This window comes from Myotis daubentonii, chromosome 2, assembly GCF_963259705.1.
Source record: "Myotis daubentonii chromosome 2, mMyoDau2.1, whole genome shotgun sequence".
NCBI lineage: Eukaryota > Metazoa > Chordata > Mammalia > Chiroptera > Vespertilionidae > Myotis > Myotis daubentonii.
Window position 1 is genome coordinate 132898211 of NC_081841.1, and position 20090 is coordinate 132918300.

At 42.0% G+C, this 20090-nt stretch overlaps 1 protein-coding gene across 3 annotated transcripts in view; it reads right to left on the reverse strand.

Moving 5' to 3' along the window:
• FNDC3A (fibronectin type III domain containing 3A) overlaps positions 1-20090 on the reverse strand; it is a 220369-nt gene that overhangs the window by 166993 nt on the left and 33286 nt on the right. For all 3 annotated transcript variants that reach the window (XM_059684646.1, XM_059684645.1, XM_059684644.1), the window contains exon 2: positions 8515-8652. In XM_059684646.1, coding sequence (XP_059540629.1) covers positions 8515-8613 — 99 coding nt within the window. In that variant the 5' untranslated portion in view covers positions 8614-8652. The remainder of the gene's footprint in view (positions 1-8514; positions 8653-20090) is intronic.

The following is a 20090-nucleotide window of genomic DNA, read 5'->3' on the forward strand; positions in this document are numbered from 1 at the left end:
ATAAGGAGACTTATGCCACTGAGCCCCACAGGAGACCTACTACATAGGCCGCCCTACCACATAGCAGATCTACCTAATACACATAAACAAATACAGAGAGGCAGAAAAAATGGGGATACAAAGAAATATGCCCCAAATGAAAGAACAAGAGCAATCAGGAGAAAAAGAAATAAGTAAAATGAAAACAAGAGAACTACCAGATACAGAGTTCAAAATTAATTAAAAGGATAATCAAGGAACTTAGGGGGAATGGATGAACTCAGTGAGAAATTCAACAATAGAAACAAACAAGCCCCCTCCCCCCAAAAAAACAACCAGTCAGGAATAAAAAATATAGTATCTGAAATGAAGAATACAGTAGGAAGTAATCAACAGCAGATAACATAAAGCAAATCAGTGATTTGGGAGACAAGATAGAAGGAAAAACCAAATCAGAGCAGCTAAAAGAAAAAATTTTAAATAATGAGGATAGTTTAAGAGAACTCTGGGACAACATCAAGCATAACAACATCCACATTACAGGGGTACCAGAGGAGAAGAAAGAGAACAAGAGATTGAGAACCTATTTGAAGAAATAATGATGGAAAACCTCTTTAACCTGGTGAAGGAAAGACACACAAGTCCAGGAAGCACAGAGAGTCCCAAACAAGATGAACCCAAACAGACCCATACCAAGACACATAATACTTAAAATGGTAAAGATCAAAGAAAAATAGAAAATCTTAAAAGCAGCAAGAGAAACACAGCTAAATACTTACTAGGGAGCTCCCATAATACTTCAGCTGATTTCTCAACAGAAACATTTCAGGCCAGAAGGGACTGGTATGAAATATTCAAAGTGATAAAAAGCAAGGACCTATATCCAAAACTCCTCTATTCAGCAAGGCTATCATTTAAAATTGAAGGAGAAATAAAGAACTTTCCAGACAAGGCAAAGCTTTAGTTAATCACCATGAAACTAGTATTAAAAGAAATATTAAAGCGACTTCATTAAGAATAAGAAGAAGGAGGAGAAAGAAGAGGAGGAAGAGAAGAAAAACATAATATTTATAACAAAATAGCAATATTTACCAATCAATAATCACTTTAAATGTAAAGTGATTAAATGTTGCAATCAAAAGACATAGGGCAGCTATATGAATAAGAAAACAAGGTGCCTACAAGAAACCCACTTAAGATAGAAAGACACTCACAAACTGAAAGTAAAGGAATGGTTAAAGATTTGTCATGTCAATAGAACCCCCATGCCAAAGAAAGCTAGGGTAGCAATACTTACATCAGGCACAATAGACTTCAAAACAAGGGTATAAAAAGAGACAAAGAACAATATTACATAGTGATAAAGGAATCAATCCAATAAGAGAACAAAATCCTTGTAAACATTTTTGCACTCAATGTAGAAAAAACAATATATAAAGCAAATACTGAGGGACATAAAACAGAGAGACTGACAGTAATTCAGTCATAGTAAGAGACTTTAACACTCCGTTGACATCAATGGGTAGATCTTCCAGAAAGAAAATGAACAAGGAAACAGTGGCCTTAAGTGACACAAAACACTAGATGGGTTTGATATTTTCATCACCCCAAAGTAACAGAATATACATGCTTTTCAAGTGAATATAAAACATTCCCTAGGATGGACTACATGTTAGGCCACCAAACAAGTCTCAATAAATTTAAGAAGACTAAAATTATATTAAGCATCTTCTCTTATCACAATGGCATGAAACTGGAAATTAAATACAAGAAAAAACTGAAAACTCAAAAACACATGGAAGCTAAATAATATTTTACTAAACAATGAATAGGTCAATGAGATCAAGGGGGGGGGGGGGGGGGGGGAGAATTTAAAAATACCCTGAAACAAAGTAAATGAAAACACAGCTTCCTGAAATCTGTGGGATACAGCAAAAGCAGTCTAATGAAGAAAATTTATGAATAAGCAAGAAAAATCTCAAACAATCTAACTTTACACCTAAGGAACTAGAAAAAGAACAACAAACAAAGCTTAAAGTGAACAGAAGAAAGGAAATAACAATGAGAGCTGAAATAGATAAAGTCTAAAAAAGACTTAGAAGATCAATGAAATCAACAGCTGGTTCTCTGAAAATATAAATGAAATTGATAAACTTTTACCTAGACTCATCAAGAAAAAATGAGAGAGGACCCAAATCAATAAAATCAGAAATGAAAGAGAAGTGACAATTAAACCACAAATATACAAACAATTATAAGTATTATGAACAATTATATGCCAACAAACTGGACAACCAGGACGAAATGGATAAATTCTTAGAAACATACAATCTTCCAAAACTAAATCAAGAAGAATCAGAAAATCTGAGGAGTCCGATTACTACTAATGAAATCGAAGTAGTAATCAGAAAACTCCCAGCGAACAAAAGTTTTAAACTGGATGGCTTCAGTGGTGAATTTTACCAAACTTTCAAAGAAAAACGAACAACTATCCTCGCAAACTATTCTAAAAAATTCAAGAGGGAAAACTTCCAATATACAAATAAATGGAAGCATATATCGTGTTTATGGATAGAAAGAACTAACATAACTAAAACGTTCATGCTCCTAAAGCAAACTATCGACTGAATGCAATTTCTTTTAACATACCAATGGTGTATTTAACAGAAGTAGAACAAGTAATCCAAATATTTACATGGAACCACAAAAATCCCTGAATAGCCAAAGAAACCTTGAAAAAGTTGGAGGTGTCACACACTACCTGATATTAAACTATACTACAAACCTATAGTAACCAAAACAGCATGGTACTGGCATTAAAACAGACACATAGGTTAATGGGATAGAATAGAGCTCAGAAATAAGCCCATGCCTATATGGTCAATTAATCTATGACAACAGAGGCAAACAAACAAAAAAGCTGGGGTAGCAATACTTATATCTGACAAAATAGACTTCAAAACAAAGGCCTTAACAAGAGACAAAGAAGGTCACTACATAATAATAAAGGGATTGATCCAATAAGAGGATGTAACTCTTATAAACATATATGAACCCAATGGAGAAGCAGCTAAATATATAAAAAAACCCCACAAAACTGGTGGACTTTAAGGGAGACATCAGAACAGTAATAGCAGGGGACTTTAAACCTCTCTGTCATCAATGGCAAAATATATTAACTATGCTTTCTTCTTGTCTGTGTTCTTGATGCTCTGGCATTTGTGATGGAGCTGGCCAGGAAGAGGCTGCCCCTTCCCCAATGGTTGATTAATTCTTACAGAGAACAAGAGCTGGACCAGGAACATAGTTCTTCATACAAACCAACCAATTATAAGTCTACAGTTCCAATGTACTTCTTATTGAACTGTTACACATGAAACCAGTGTCCCCTTGCCTTAAATCATCCCAGAACCAAATACCAGGCAATTAAAGACCACCATACAGCCCAAGCCTGCCATAATTATTATTTTTTACTCAGAAATAATTAACATATAACTTGTATTAATTTTAAGTGTACAACATAATAAATTGATACATAAATATATTGTGAAATTACCACAGTAACTTCAGTTAACATCCATCACTCACTCTGAGCTCCAGCAAAGGGGCAGTGGCTCAAAAGGCAACAGAGAATACTCTGGTGATTCTTTGAGACCCCACCCCACACAACCCAACCTGCAGGAACACCTAAACTGCTTCTGGTGGCTTTTCCATACAATGGCCTTGGCTCATGCTGCAGAATTTCTTAAAATCTCTCAAAGGTTCACAAACCCCAAACAAGCAGCATCTGGCCTCAGCGTGCCCCTCTCTCTTGCTAAGCAGCCCCAAGCCCAGCACTAGTGGTAGCCAGCCTCAATTTGCAGCTTAGCCTCTCAAAGGCACCTCCCAGCCCAGTACACAAGGCAACTATCACTTCATAGCTTATACCAAGTGGCCTTAGGCAGGACACGGGCAACAGCTAACTCTGGCCTGCACCAGAGCCCATCCCAAAAACATTCCAGAAATAGCACACCCAATGGCCAGCTTTATACCATACCAGAGTATCAACCAACCACCTTCATAAAAGACACACCCAAAGAGCAGTCTCAGCAGGCACCAGAGCCCCACTAAAGCAAATTCTGCACCATAGTGTTACCTGCACAAAAGCTCCTCCACTGTAGTCATGCCAGTCCTCACAAGCAATAAGCATAAGGGTCAATCCTTTTCATTGATGTGTCAATAGCAATCAAGGTTCAACTACAACCGGAGGACACACACAACCCACACAAAGGACACTCCTGGAGCAACTGGCTCAGGTGACCAGGGAATCTGCACCACTGGGACCCACACTACATAGGCCACTCTACCAAGATCAGGAGATACAGCAGATCTATCTATTACATAAAAACAACACAGGGAGGCTGCCAAAATAAGGGGACAAAGAAACAGATCCCAAATGAAAGAATAGAACAAAATTCCAGAAAAAGAACTAAACAAAATGGAGACAAGCAATCTACTAAATGCACAGCTCAAAACACTGATTACAGAGATGCTCAATTATATCAGTCAGAACTTCAACAAAAAGATAGGAAGCATAAAAATGAAGATAGAAAACATAAAAAGAACTAGCATAAGTGAAGAATACAATAGTTGAAATGGACAATATATTAGAGGGAATGTACAGTAGATTAGATAAAGCAAATGATTGAATCAGCAATTTGGAAGAAACAACAAGAAAGCCCACTGCATGGGAAAACATATTTGCCAATGTCATATCTGATAAGGGCCTAATCTCCAAAATTCATAGGGAACTCATACAACTTAACAAAAGGAAGATAAACAATCCAATCAAAAAATGGGCAAAGGACCTAAATAGACACCTTTCAAAAGAGGACATTCAGAAAGCCAAGAGACATATGAAAACATGCTCAAAGTCACTAATCATCCGAGAGATGCAAATCAAAACAACAATGAGGTACCATCTCACACCTGTCACACTGGCTATCATCAACAAATCAACAAACGACAAGTGCTGGAGAGGATGTGGAGAAAAAGGAACACTTGTGCACTGCTGGTGGGAATGCAGACTGGTGCAGCCACTATGGAAGACAGTATGGAGTTTCCTTAAAAAACTGAAAATGGAACTCCCATTTGACCCTGTGATCCCACTTCTAGGAATATATTCCAGGAAACCAGAAACACCAATCAGAAAGGATATATGCATCCCTATGTTCATAGCAGCACAATTCACCATACCTAAGATCTGGAAACAGCCTAAGTGCCCATCAGTAGATGAATGGATTAGAAAACTGGTACATCTACACGATGGAATACTATGCTGCTGTAAAAAAGAAGGAACTCTTACCATTTGCAACGGCATGGATGGAACTGGAGAGCATTATGCTAAGTGAAATAAGCCAGTCAATGAAAGAAAAATACCAAATGATCTCACTCATTCATGGATAATGAAGACCATTACAAACTTATGAACAATAAAAGATACAGAGGCAGAGCTGCCTCAAACAGATTGTCAAACTGCAGCGGGAAGGCCGGGGAGGGTTGGGGGGCAAGAGGGAGGGGGGTAAGAGATCAACCGAAGGACTTGTATGCATGCATATAAGCATAACCAATGGACATAATACACTGGTGGGCAGGGGAGGCCAGGGGATTATCAAGGGCGGGGGGGAAAAAAGGACACATATGTAATACCCTTTGTAATACTTTAAGCAATAAAAAAAAAAATATCCATTTAAAATAAATAAATAAATAAATAAATAAAAAACAAAACAAAAAAACCCCCAAAACAACAGAACCAATTACCACATGAGATGCAGTGTGATCACGTGGTAATCATTCACTGAACGTTGTTTATGAGCAGTAATTTGTGGAATTAAATATGCAGACTACAGCTGTAGATATGTAATATTTATTTATGTTGGCAAATAGCTGTTTCTTCCAGCATATGGCTATTTGCTAAAATTTGTTAAAAATAACAGTGAATTAACAATAAAAAAATAACCTGCTAATTATAAGCAAATCTTGGTTAAAAGCATTTTAAAATTAACAGAGTGTTAATTTTCACATATTACATATGGACCAGAAATTGCTTCCATTAAATTCAAAGTCCATTAAATCAAGGTCCATAAAATCAAGGGTTTACTGCATCCATCTATGCCACTACTGTCACTTGCTAGCATGGTCCCCCATCAAGATTTCAGGAGGGCAGGTGGTCTTATTTCAGCCTACTGCCTTCTTTTTAACAGACTACACCAAGGATGTCAAACTCAAAGGCTAACACGAGCCAAATAAACAAGGTTTAAATTTATGTGGGCCGCAAACAAGCCGAAAGCTTCAGTTTTCATAGAAACGTAGGTGGATTTCGATAGACATGCTGAATACAAAGGGCTGAAATAAATGAGTAATAGTTAACATAAAATAATAGAAAATTTTAACAAAAATTAGTATCTTTTTCTTCTTGAACATTAACTTACTTACCAGACATTAATAAGCGTAATGCAAATAAACCTATTTATCTTGTTCTCTGAAAGCGAAATATTTCCTGTTGCACACACCAAACAAGTCAGTCCAAGACTAATGACATGGCAATTGGCTGCTAAAATATTCGCTGCTAGTATTAGTGGAGAGAAATGGTGCGCCTGTGTGTAAGGGGTGTAAGGGAAATGAATGCAACACGATTATAGTAATCAGTCATTAGCGAACGTTGTAGCTAGTTCTTAATAATTATGTATTAACAGGATATTGTAAAAATTAAGTTCCGAAATTTTTATTAAAACGTTTCTTACATACCGTTATATTGGCTGGCCACAAAAATATTCACTGTGGGCCAAATGCGGCCCGTAGGTCGTGAGTTTGACATGCTTGGACTACACACTGTAGCAACATCAATGTACAGTACTATAATTAACTGCTTAATAGATTCATTTTTTTTTTTTAGTTTTATTGCTTAAAGTATTACAAAGGGTATTACATATGTCTCCTTTTTTCCCCCACCCTTGACAATCCCCTGGCCTCCCTTACCCCCCAGTGTCTTATGTCCATTGGTTATGCTTATATGCATGCATATAAGTCCTTCAGTTGTTAATAGATTCTTTTATGCATTGGACTATCTAAACAACATGAAGCCAGTTATCTGCCTGAAACAACAATGACAACTGAAGACACTCCTGGAACCTCAAAGTAAATGAATACATGCCATATTTATTATTTTTGCAGGAAAAAAGAATCTTAACAGACTTAAATTTGACCATAAAGAAAAGTTAGTGAAATGAAGTTGCTGCTATAAGTTAATTAAACCCAGGATACACTCATCATGCCATGTTTATTCAAAACAGAAAAAATTACAATTCAACCCACTCTTGCATTTTCAACAGCAGTTAACAAAAAAAGCCTCCTATCTTGTAAGAAAATTATAATTGTCCACTAAGTTTGTAAAGAAACAAAATATGACTAATTTTTTCGTAGTTTCCCAGGGAGGCAGTATGAGCAAAAGCTTTATGTAATCTTTTTTTTTTTTAATATATTTTATTGATTTTTTTACAGAGAGGAAGGGAGAGGGATAGAGAGCCAGAAACATCGATGAGAGAGAAACATCGATCAGCTGCCTCCTGTACACCCCCCACCGGGGATGTGCCCGCAACCAAGGCACATGCCCTTGACCAGAATCAAACCTGGGACTCTTCAGTCCACAGGCCAACACTCTATCCACTGAGCCAAACCAGTCAGGGCAACTTTATGTGATCTTGAGCCTTTCATTTTCTTTCATCTGCAAGATGGACACAAGTAAACCTGCTTCATAAGATTGTTAAAAAAAAAATAAGATCATAAAGGTCTTAGTACAATGTTTTTTACATAGTGAGCACTCAAAATGTTCCTTCTCCTCCTCATTATTATTCTGCTGTTCTTAGTCTTTGTTTCCTCTCTTATAATATTAAAATCCCTACATATAGGGTTGCTGTGAAAACTAAGCACATTGCTTGGTGAGTAAGAGATACTTAATATAAGCCCATCATTCTCATCCCTTTACAGAACTATACTTATAAAGCCATGGGTTGGTAGAAAAAACACAGCAGCTTTTCAAAAACTGTGTATTTCCTTTTGGGAGGAGGGAGTGTAGACAGGAGTAGGAGGAAAAAGAAGATAAAGTTAATTATTATATAATACAGGCAGCCATTTAATTATATAATTAAGTAATGACTTCAATGATTTCAAGTCATAATTTATAATAATCATGAAGGACCAGGTTAAAGTTAGTTAAAAAGCACTCAGAGACAACTACATTTTTTCTAAAGGAAAACAAAAACAACTTTATATACACACACAAAATTTAAGCACGAATTACTACGACATTTTAGAAGTGACTTCAAAAACAGTCTCATTTCATTGTCTTATGAAACCAAAACAACATTTTGAATTGGAGTTTAAAACATGAATTAACAGGAACCCACTAAGGTGATATTTACTGTTTTAAATTTTGCATTCTTCTGAAAGAAATACATGTGTACTAGACATAAGGAAATAAACATTTGTTTTCCTTACCTGTTGTGTTCCATCTGCACTTACAATAGGGGCAGATAGAAGAGAAATATCACTAGTTAAAATCTGAGATGTATCCAGTAGTGGTGGATGTTCTGCCATTATCAATAAGACATTAATATACCGGATAACTCTCCAACTCTGAAAAACAAAAATATATAGCATATGTATATATCCTTAAAGTATGTTAAAATATGATACATCCAAGATTTGTTTTCTTAGGTTATATATTTATTTTGAGAGTATGTTTATTAAACCTGGGGCAGTGACACCAAAAGAAGGGATTAGGATAGAAAAAGCAACAGGAGAGTGCCTAGGTGGTGCTCTGATTTTGGTTCTCTAGAACTGTTTTAGGAAAAAGTGAGCCATAGTGGGCTGCTGTTAGCTCAATGAAAAGTCAGAGAAAGGGGGTCTGGGAGACAGGTTCAGGGGAGTAAGCTCAGGATGAACTGCTGCTGCCAGCTGCTCTCCTGGCTGCAAGTTTCTTGAGGACCCTTAGAGTATAGGAGAGAAAAGTAAAGATGCACGCCTGAGAGGGAAGAAAGGTATGGTTATGCTTCAGAGAGAGCCTCAAGATCTGTCTTATTCTTTAACCTAAAGAGATAGTCTTGTCAAAGGAAATTTTACAATATTCTGTTAACTACTTTTTAGTCAACAGACCATTTAAGGAAATACATTTCTTACAATTTAACCAACTGTCTGTCATTATAGAATAAACTAAGATCTAATAAAGCCAATATATCAGCACCTTCTATTTAAAATCTGTTTCTCTATCCCTTTCATCTCTATACAATATTTATTTAATTCAACTACCACACCACTTTAAACACTGGGATAGGCACTAAATGCAATGACTGAGTGAAGCAATTCTACCACTCTTTTTTTTTACGAGGAAAGATGATTATGAAAACTCAATCCCTCCTCATCATCCTATCAGTCTCTAGGAACTACATAGGAATTATAATTTTTCACTGATTCGTCAGACAGAGCAAAATGGCAGAAAAATTTGCTCAGGATTAGAATAAGACCCTTCAAGTCCTAACTTTTATGTTCTGATATTGGCCTTCTACCATTCTGGTTTTATTTTTCTTTTCTAAGTGACACCTACTTTACTATAAACCAAATCATTTCAGTGATAAAACCACATACATTTAGAAATCCTTAAACAGATGTCACTTGTATAAAAAGTAGAGGACCTGCATATGCAATATTAGTTTATCACATATTTCAACCAATAAAACATCAGCCAATTACATGTTAGGATGAAAACAATAGAGCTCAATCATAAATTTTATTGAATCTATACTGAAAGGCAAAATAACAAACATTTTAGGATACTTGCAGCATTCTACAATTCAGTAGTGTCAAAATGCTTAACTTTTCAAAACTTGTTTATAGTATTGCAGATGTCCTCATTTCCCCACATCTTTAATCCCCTACTTCCTTCCCCCATCCCACCCCAGGCTTTCACATTATTGTCTGTGTCCAGGGGTTATGCATGTATGTCCTTTGGTTGATTTATTCCAGTCCTCCAACCACCTCCCTTCTGAGATCTGCCAATCTGTTCCCTGTACCCATACCTCTGGTCCTATTTTGTCATTTTATTTTATTCATTAGATTCCACATATAAGTAAGATCATGTGATACTTGTCTTTCTCTGACTGGATTATTTCGCTTAACATAATACTCTACAGGTCCCTCCATGTGTGGCAAAGGGTAAGAGTTTCTTCTTTTTACAGCTGCATAACATTCCTGTGTAAATGTATCAAAGCTTTTTTATCCACTCATCTACCAACGGGCACATGGGCTGTTTCCAGATTTCGAGTATTGTAAATTGTGCTGCTTATGAACATCGGGGTGCATATATTCTTTCTAAGTAGTGTTTCATGTTTCTTAGGATACATTCCTAGAAGTGAGATCACTGAGTCAAATGGCAGCTCCATATTTAATTTGAGGAAACTTCATAAGGGTTTTCCATAAAGGCTACACCAGTCTGCATTCCCACTAACAGTGTGTACTACAGTTCCCTTTTCTCCACATTCTCACTAGCACTTGTCATTTGCTGATTTGTTGATGGTAGCCATTTTGACTGGTGTGAGGTGATACATCATTGTCATTTTAATTTGCACCTCTCTGATGATTAGTGACATTAAACATTTTTTTTTATGTCTCTTGGCCATCTGTATGTTCACTTTGGAGAAGTGTCTAGTTAGGTCCTTTGCCCATTTTTAAATTGGACTGTTGGTTTGCCTTTTGTTAAGTTGTAGGAGTTCCTTATATATTTTGGAAGTTAACCCTTTATCAGATGTATCATTGGCAAATATGTTCTCCCATACAGTGGGTTCCTTTCTCATTTTGTTGATGGTTTCTTTGCTGTGCTGAAACTGTTTATTTTGATACTAGAAGCCCAGTGCACAAAGATTCGCACAATAGGCCTTTCTTCCCCAGGCTGCAGGCACTGGTTTTCTTCCAGGAGCCAGGACCCAGGCCGCAGCAGCTTGGCCTCAAGGCTTGGTTTCTCTGCTGCGGCCGCAGCAAGGCTTGGCTTCTCCGCTGCATCTGCAGCGGAGAAACCAAGCCTCTTCAGTCTTTAGTCTTCACTCTGGCCGGAGCCTTCAGTCTTCGCTCCACACCTGCGTATGCAAATTAACCGGATCTTTGTTGGGTTAATTTGCATAGTCGCTCTGATTGGCTGGTGGGCATAGTGGAGTGACATCAATTTGCATGTTTCTATTTTATTAGTGTAGACTAGAGGCCCGGTGCATAAAAATTTGTGCACTCAGTGTGGAGGGGGGGGGCCCTCAGCCTGGCCTGTGCCCTCTCTCAGTCTGGGACCCCTCAGGGGATGACCACCTGCTGGCTTAGGCCTGCTCCCCGGGGGATTGGGCCTAAGATGGCCATCAGACATCCCTCTGGCAGCCCGGCAGCCCTCGGGGGATGTCCACTTGCCAGCGGGGAGCAGGCCTACACTGCAGTCAGATATCCTTAGTGCTGCTGAGGAGGCAGGAGAGGCTCTCACCACCACCACTGTACTGGCAGCCATCAGCCTGGCTTGTGGCTGAGCAGAGCTCCTCACATGTGAGAGCGCCCTGACCACCAGAGAGCAGCTCCTGCATTGAGCGTCTGCCCCCTGGTGGTCAGTGTGTGTCATAGTGACCAGTCATTCCCAGTCTTTCTGCTGTTACGGTCAGTTTGCATATTACCCTTTTACTATATAGGATAGAGGCCTAGTGCACGAGTGGGGGCCGGCTGGTTTGCCCTGAAGGGTGTTCCGGATCAGGGTGGGGGTCCTGCTTGGGTGCCTGGCCAGCCTGGATGAGAGAATGATGGCTGTTTGCAACTGGTCACACCCCTTTCAGGGTGGGGGTCCCCACTGGGGTGCCTGGCCAGTTTGGTTGAGGGGCTAAGGGCCATTTTCAGGCAGGCGGGTAATTGAAGCTCCCAACCTCTCCTTTTTTTCTTTTTTATTCTGGGATTTATTTGCTTCTATGGCTGTCACTGGAACTGAGAGCAGGCTTTAGCTCTGCAGCTCGGCTCCAGCTTGAGGCCTTGGCTGCTGAAAACAGGTATCTGGGTTTGTTTGGCTTCTATAATTGAAACACTGTTGAAACTCCAGCTCTGAGGCCCGGCTGGCTGAAAGCAGGTTTCTGGGGTTTGTTTAGCTTCTATAATTGCAACATTGTTTCTTAGAGTGCAGCTCAGAGGCCGGCAGCGGCAGGCGGGGAATCTTGGCTTCCTCCATCACTGGAGCAAGCAAGCCTCCTGTTCGCTTCAGTTGCCTGGCTGCCGGTCGCCATCTTGGTTGGCAGTTAATTTGCATATCTCACTGATTAGCCAATGAGAAGGGTAGTGAGATTATGGTTAATTACCATGTTTCTGTATTATTGGGTAGGATATCTCATTTGTTTATTTTCTCTTTTGTTTCCCTTGCCCTAGGACAGTGGTCGGCAAAATCATTAGTCAACAGAGCCAAACATCAACAGTACAACAATTGAAATTTCTTTTGAGAGCCAAATTTTTTAAACTTAAACTATATAGGTAGGTACACTGTTATTAACTTAATTAGGATACTCCTAAGGCTTAGGAAGAGCCACACTCAAGGGGCCGAAGAGCCACATGTGCCTCGCGAGCCACAGTTTGCTGACCACTGCCCTAGGAGATGTATAGGCAAATACATTGCTATGAGAGATGTCTGAGATTTTGCTGCCTATGGTTTCTTCTAGTATTTTTATGGTATCACCACTTACACTTAAGGATTTTGTAAAATCCATTTTGAGATTATTCTTATGTATGGTATAAGTTGGTGGTATAGTTTCATTCTTTTGCATGTATTCATCCAATTTTCCCAACACCATTTATTAAAGAGATTGAATTGACTCTATTGTGTGCTTTTGCCTCCTTTGTTAAATATTAATTGAGCATAATGGCTTGGGTAAATTTCTGGGTTATCTGTTCTGTTCCATTGATCAATATGCCTGTTCCTTTGTCAGTACCAGGCTGTTTTGATTACAGTGGCTGTGCAGTATAACTTGATATCTGGTATTATGATTCCTCCAACTTTGTTTTTCTCTTTCGAGGGTGCTGTGGCTGCTGGAGTTTTTCATTTTTTTGTTCCATATAAATTTTTGAAATATTTGTTCAAGATCTGTAAAATATACAATTGGTATTGTAACGGGGATTAACTGAATCTATAGATTGCTTTAGTGTGAACATTTTAATGATGTTAATTCTTCCAATCCATGAACATGGTATATGCTTCCAGTTGTTTGTATCTTCCTCTATTTCTTTTTTCAGTATCTTGTAGTTTTCCGAGTACAGGTCTTTGACATCTTGGGTTAAGTTTATTCCTAGGTAAAAACTTGTTTTATTTATTGCAATGGTAAATGGGATTTTTGTTGTTAATCTTCACCCCAGGATATTTTTTCCACTAATTTTCTAGAGAGAATGGTAGAGAAAGGAGTGGGGGACAGAGAGAAAAAACATCCATGTGAGAGATACATGGTTGCCTCATACACATCCTGACTGTGGCCAGGGATCAAGCATGCAACCCAAGTACACGCCCTTGACTAAGAATCAACCCTGTGACCCTATGGTTTGAGGGCCTACGCTCCAACCACTGAGTGACACTAGCCAAGGCAATGGGATTGTTGTTTTTTATTTTTTTTAGTTTATCTTTCTGAGACCTCATTATTGGTATATAAAAATGCCATCAATTTCTGGATGCTAATTTTGTTTTCTGCTAGTTTACCAAATTCATTTATTAATTACTTTTTGATAGAGTCTTTAGGGTTTTCTATATACAATATCATGCCATCTGCAAATAATGATAGCTTTACTTCCTCCTTTCCAATTTGGATGCCTTTTATTTTTTTTTCTTGACCGATCACTGTGGCTAGTACTTTCAGTACTATGTTGAATGAGAAGTGAAAGGGGACATCCCTATTTTGTTCCCCGTTTTAAGGGAAATGCTTTTAGTTTTTGACCATTATGATGTTGACTGTATATTTTTTTCATATGTAGGCCTTTATTATGTTGAGGTATGACCCCTCTATTCCCACCTTAGTGAGAGTTTTTATCATATATGGGTGCTAAATTCTGTCAAACGCTTTTTCTGCATCTATTGATATATTCATGTGATTTTTATCTTTCATTTTATGTGGTGTATTTCATTTATTGATTCATAAATACTATACCAACTTTGCATCCCCAAAATAAATCCCAGTTGGTCATGGTGTATGATTTTTATAATATACTAGGGTCCCGGTGCACGAAATTCGTGCACTGGGTGTGTGTGTGTGGGGGGGGGAGTGTCCCTCAGCCCAGCCTGCCCCCTCTCACATACTGGGAGCCCTCAGGCATTGACCCCCATCACCCTCCAATCCCAGGATCGGTCCCTTGCCCAGGCCTGACGCCTCTGGCCTAGGCGTCCGGCCCGGGCAGCAGGGACCTGCAGTAGCAGCGGGGGGCGCCGCGATCGCGCGGGCTCCGCCCCTGCTCCTGCAAGAGGCCTCTGGCTGAGGCGTCCGGCCCGGGCAGCGGGGACCCACAGCTGCAGCGGCCCCGTGATTGTGGGCTTCGCTTTAGGCCCAGGCAAGGGACCCCTAGCTCCTGGGACTGCCAGCTTCGACCGTGCCCAGCTCCCATCGCTGGCTCCACCCCTACTTCCTGCTATCACTGGCCAGGGCGGAAAAGGCACCTGATTCTCCGATCATGGCTGGGGGGCAGGGCAAAGGCAGCCCCAGGGCCGCCTTTGCCCTGCCCCCCAGCTCTAAGCTTCCCCCTTGGTTTCTGATCACTGTCAGTGGCAGGGGGCTTCTTCCTGCTTTCCCTTTCGCCTCCCTGCATAGTGCCTACATATGCAAATTAACCGCCATCTTGTTGGCAGTTAACTGCCAATCTTAGTTGGCAGTTAATTTGGATATAGCCCTGATTAGCCAATGAAAAGTGTATCCTCGTACGCCAATTACCATTTTTCTCTTTTATTAGTGTAGATTGCTGGTTCCTATTTGCTAATATTTTGTTCATCAGGGATACTGGCCTATAATTTTCTTTCTGTGTAGTGTCTTTATGTGGTTTTGGAACTAGGATAATGCTGGCCTTGTAAAAAGAGTTTAGAAGTCTTCCTTCTTCTTGAAAATTTTTTGGAACAATTTGAGGAGGATGGGTATCAGTTCTTCTTTGAATGTTTGGTAAAATTCACCTGTGAAGCCATTTGTAGTAAGACTTTTGTTTGCTGGAAGTTTTTTGATTACTGCTTCATTAGTTTGTATAGGTCTAGTCAGGCTTTCTGATTCTTCCTGATTGAATTAGGGAAGATTCTAGGAAATTGTCCATTTTGCCCAAACTGTCCAATTTGTTGGCATATATATAGTTGTTCATAGAAAATGTTTTATTTATTTAAAATCTTGAGTCTTTGCAGAAACTCTCATACAAGTTGATTAACCTAAGGACAATTTTCTATGGAGATACATAAAAACTGTTATAAGATTTTAAAAAATATTCAATACAGGCATCTACTTCATGATTTGGTATGTAAATCCATAACATAAAACATTCTCATAAAATGCATGCAATTTAAGCATAACAGATATGTATTTATATAAATATTACCTATTGTATATATACTAGAGGCCCGGTGCACAAAAATTTGTGCACTTGGGAGGGGAGGGGGGTCCCTCAGCCCGGCCTGTGCCCTCTCGCACTCTGGGACCCCTCGGGAGATAACGACCTGCTGGCTTAGGCCTGATCCGGGTGGCAGAGGGCAGGCCCAATCCCTAGGTGCAGCCCCTGGTCGGGCTCAGAGCAGGGCCGATTGGGAAGTTGGGGCGCCGCCCCCTGTCGTGCACAGAACAGGGCGATCGGGAGGTTGTGATGCCACCCTGTCACGCTCAGGGTAGGGCCGATTGGGGGGTTGGGGCACCGCTCCCTGTCACACTCAAGGCAGGGTCGATGGGGAGGTTGTGGTGCCACCCCGTCACTCACAGAGCAGAGCCCATCAGGGGGTTGGGGCTCTGTACCCTGTCATGCACAGAGCAGGGCCAATCAGGGGGTTGGGGTGCTGCCCCCTGTCACGCACAGAGCGGGGCACATCACGGGGTTAGAGCGCTGCCCTCTATCACCCACAGATCAGGGCCGATCAGGGGGTTGGAGCGCTGCACCCAGGGCCAATGGGGAGGTTATGGCTCTAACCTGTCACACACAGAGCAGGGCCCATGGGGGGGGGGGGCACCGCACCCTGTCACACACACAGCAGGGCCGATCAGGGGGTTGGGGCGCCGCACCCTGTCACACACAGAGCCGCAGGGCGATCAGGGGGTTGGGGAGTTCCCCCCTGTCAGGCACAGAGCAGGGCTGATCAGGGGGTTGGGGCACCTGCCCCTATCAGGAACAGAGGAGGGCGGATAGGGAGGTTGTGGCCCCGCCCCCTGCCACATACAGAGCCGCAAGGTGATCAGGGGGTTTGGGCGCTGCCCCCGTCACGCTGATCCCGGTGCCGGGAGGCCTCGTGGCTCCGCTGATCCCGGTGCTGGGAGGCATATTACCCTTTTACTATATAGGGTAGAGGCCTGGTGCACGGGTGGGTGCTGGCTGGTTTGCCCTGAAGGGTGTCCTGGATCAGGGTGGGGGTCCCCACTGGGGTGCCTGGCCAGCCTGGGTGAGGGGATGATGGCTGTTTGCAGCTGGTCACACACCCTTCAGGGTGGGGGTCCCCACTGGGGTGCCTGGCCAGCCTGGGTGAGGGGCTAAGGGCTGTTTTCAGGCTGGGGGCGACTGAAGCTCCCAACCACTCCTTTTTTTCTTTTTCTTTTTTTTTATTCTGGGCCAGCTTTAGCTTTGAGGCTTGGCTCCAGCTCTTAGGCCTCCACTGCTGAAAGTAGGTTTCTGGCCTTTGCTTACAATGTTGCGATCCTGCTGGCTGAAGCCCTGTGGGCTTAGAGTTGCAGCTCAGAGGCCTGCAGTGGCAGGTGGGAACGTTGGGAGTCCTCCGTCACTGAAGCAAGCAAGCCTCATGTTAGTTTCAAGCTGCCTGGCTGCCGGCCGCCATCTTGGCTGGCAGTTAATTTGCATATCGCCCTGATTAGCCAATTAGCGGTCGTACGCCAATTAACATGTTTCTCTTTTATTAGATAGGATGTGTATATGAGTATATATGAATATATAGAAAAGGGGTACACAAATCTAACTTCTGCTTTAATCTGTATTGGTATATTTTCTAAAATTCAAAAAAATTACTGAATACTTTAAATCATGTCAAATAATTTTACTCCATGGCATATACAAAAGAATGATAAAATGGGAATGAGTCAATTTATTATTTTCACTCTTGCATTTACTTTAAAAAGAAACATTTTAGGGAAGCTAACTACTCAGGATTAACAAGAGCTAAAAGTTTGTAAGTAATTCATTTTCTGTACATTAGTAAATTTTTAAAAATAACCATTGGGCAATTTTTATTTGTCCATTTTATTATATTTACCAGTGACCCGGTGCACGAAATTTGTGCACATTAAAAGGGAATTAATTAGAGGAAATATTTTAATATTGCTATTTGCCCTTTCTCTATATTAGAAGTGTCAGAGATGAAAGAAAATTAGTAAAATGTATATAAAAATCTCCCTCCTGTCAGAGGCTGGGGCACACCAAGGGAACCAGAGTCAAGTCCCTGCCCACCACGTGCACCTCAAAATCGCGCAAGACCCAGACCTGGCTGACCCCACCCACATTGGGCTAGATCCAGACCCTGCTGACCCCACCCCCGTCAAGGCCCGCCCGGTGGGGGATGCGGCCTCAGGTCCCCCATCAAGCCCCGCCAGGCGGGGGGCGCAGCCTGAGGTCCCCCGGCCCGGCATCGGGGTGGGGGTCGTGGCCTGAGGTCCACCGTCAAACTCTGCTGGACGGGGGACAAGGCCTGAGGTCCCCCGTCAAGCCCTGCTGGGCGGGGGGTGCAGCCTGAGGTCCCCCAGCCTGGTGCCGGGGCGGGGCACGGCCTGAGGTCCCTTATCAAGCCCCACCAGGTGAGGGGTGCAGCCTCAGGTCCCCTGCCCCAGCGCAGCGTCACGCAGCCTCAGGTCCTTGCTGCTTGCTCATTAAGGCTTGTTACGGAACTCAGCCTCCACTGTGGACGCAGCCATCTTGTGTTACGGAATCCCTGCCTCCGCTATGGGCGCAGTCATCTTGTGTTAGGAAATCCCTGACTCCGCTGTGGGTGCAGCCATCTTGTGTTACAGAATCCCTGCCTCCGCAGTTGGTGTAGCCATTGTGACCGTTACGGCATGATGCTCAATTTGCATATCCCCCCTTTATTAGATAAGATAATTTTAAATATGTTTTACTAAAACTGCAAATAACATTATTTAAATTTTAGAAAGTAATCCTGAAATTACAACCATAGTTTGGTTTCAAGAGGTGATAAGACTATAATACAAGCTTTACAAATACAAATTTCTCCTGAACCACCAACTAATTCCAAAAACACTGCTATTATAGACTGGATCTGAAGCTATATGCTAAGTTTCAATATTACCATTCTAGTGAAGTGTTATCTCATTTCAGTTTTTGTAAAGCAATAATCCACTTAAAGTTTCACTTAAAAATGGTTTCATTTAAGAACTGATTTCTTGTATGGCCATATTCATCATACTAGAGGCAAAGTAGTTGGTTTTATTTCAGCTTACGAATCGAAAACTTCGGTCATGCAACTGAAATGTCACATTTAAGAATCTAAAAATTCCTGAATTCTTGCACAGAGAACACTGTTACCTTCTTTCAATCAATTTCTTCTAATTGTGTTACTACTCACTTCCTACATTGTTATCTTGTGACAACACACACCCACTTATTTTAAGTTATGCATTTATTTTTACTTTTTTGAATAATGTGCTTTGATATAAAAAAGGGGGAAAGAGTGATTTCTTGCATTTGCTCATTTCCATGAAATAAATACTCCTCTATGTCTCATTTCAAGTTATCATGATTTAATATTCACATGAAAATTTGTGAATTTTTAACAATCAACTTTTGTATACAATTACAAGATGGCTCTAGCATTTCAATGTTTATATCTATACTAGAGGCCCGGTGCACAAAATTCGTGCATGATGTGTGTGTGTGTGTGTGTGTGTGTGTGTGTGTGTGTCCCTCAGCCTGACCTGCACCCTCACCAATTTGGGAGCCCTCAGGGGATGTCCCCACTAATGGCTTAGGCAGGGAGAGGTCCTAAGCTGCAGTCTGGCCTCCCTCTGCAGGAGGCAACCAGCCAATCAGGGGAAGACACCACCCCATCACCCCCTGGCTGCTGCTGCCTCTGGCTTCCCTCTGTGGGAGGCAACACTATAACACTTCCTCTGCCTGAGCCTGAGCCCTCGCAGCCACCGTGGCTTGCCTGAGTCTCCACTCAGCCCTCGTTGCCTGAGCTTCAGGGCCTCACGGAGGCAGCCACCATCTGTGGCTTGCTTGAGCCTTGGGCCAGCCCTGGGCAGTGGCTGCCGCCATCCACAGCTTGTCTGCGCCTCAGGCAGCTGCTGTGGCTTTATCCAGAAGGATATCTGGATGGCCGTCCGGAAGACGCCCAGTCTAATTAGTATACTACCCTTTTATTAGTATAAACTAGAGGCCTGGTGCACAAAATTCATGCATGGCCGGTGATCGAAGCGCGGCTGTCTGGCGTGAAAGGGCAGGTCCCAGCTAACCTCTGGGCCCTGGGCAGCATACACTCCCTTCCGCCTGAGTCACAGCACCCAAGTCTCCATGCGGAGATGTGGTGAGCACAGCTGAATGCTGCGGGCTGGGGTGCATCGTGGGCCTCTGGCCCACCCAGCAGTGCTGCACAGAAGCCAGGCTAGCAGCGCACTCTCTCCTGGCCGGCCTTGCACACCAGCTCCTGCATGGGGAGCCCGACCAGCCTCTGTGGTCCCAGCGGCTCAGCCCAGCTCACTGGGAAGATGCCACGCGAATGCGGGGCAGGCTCCTCGTGGGCGCCCAGCACCTGAGCATGGGGACTTCCCCGGTGCACGAGCCCTGGTGTACGAGCCCTGGTGTACGAGCCCTGGTGTACTGGGGGAGGCTAGCAGGGGGAGTGA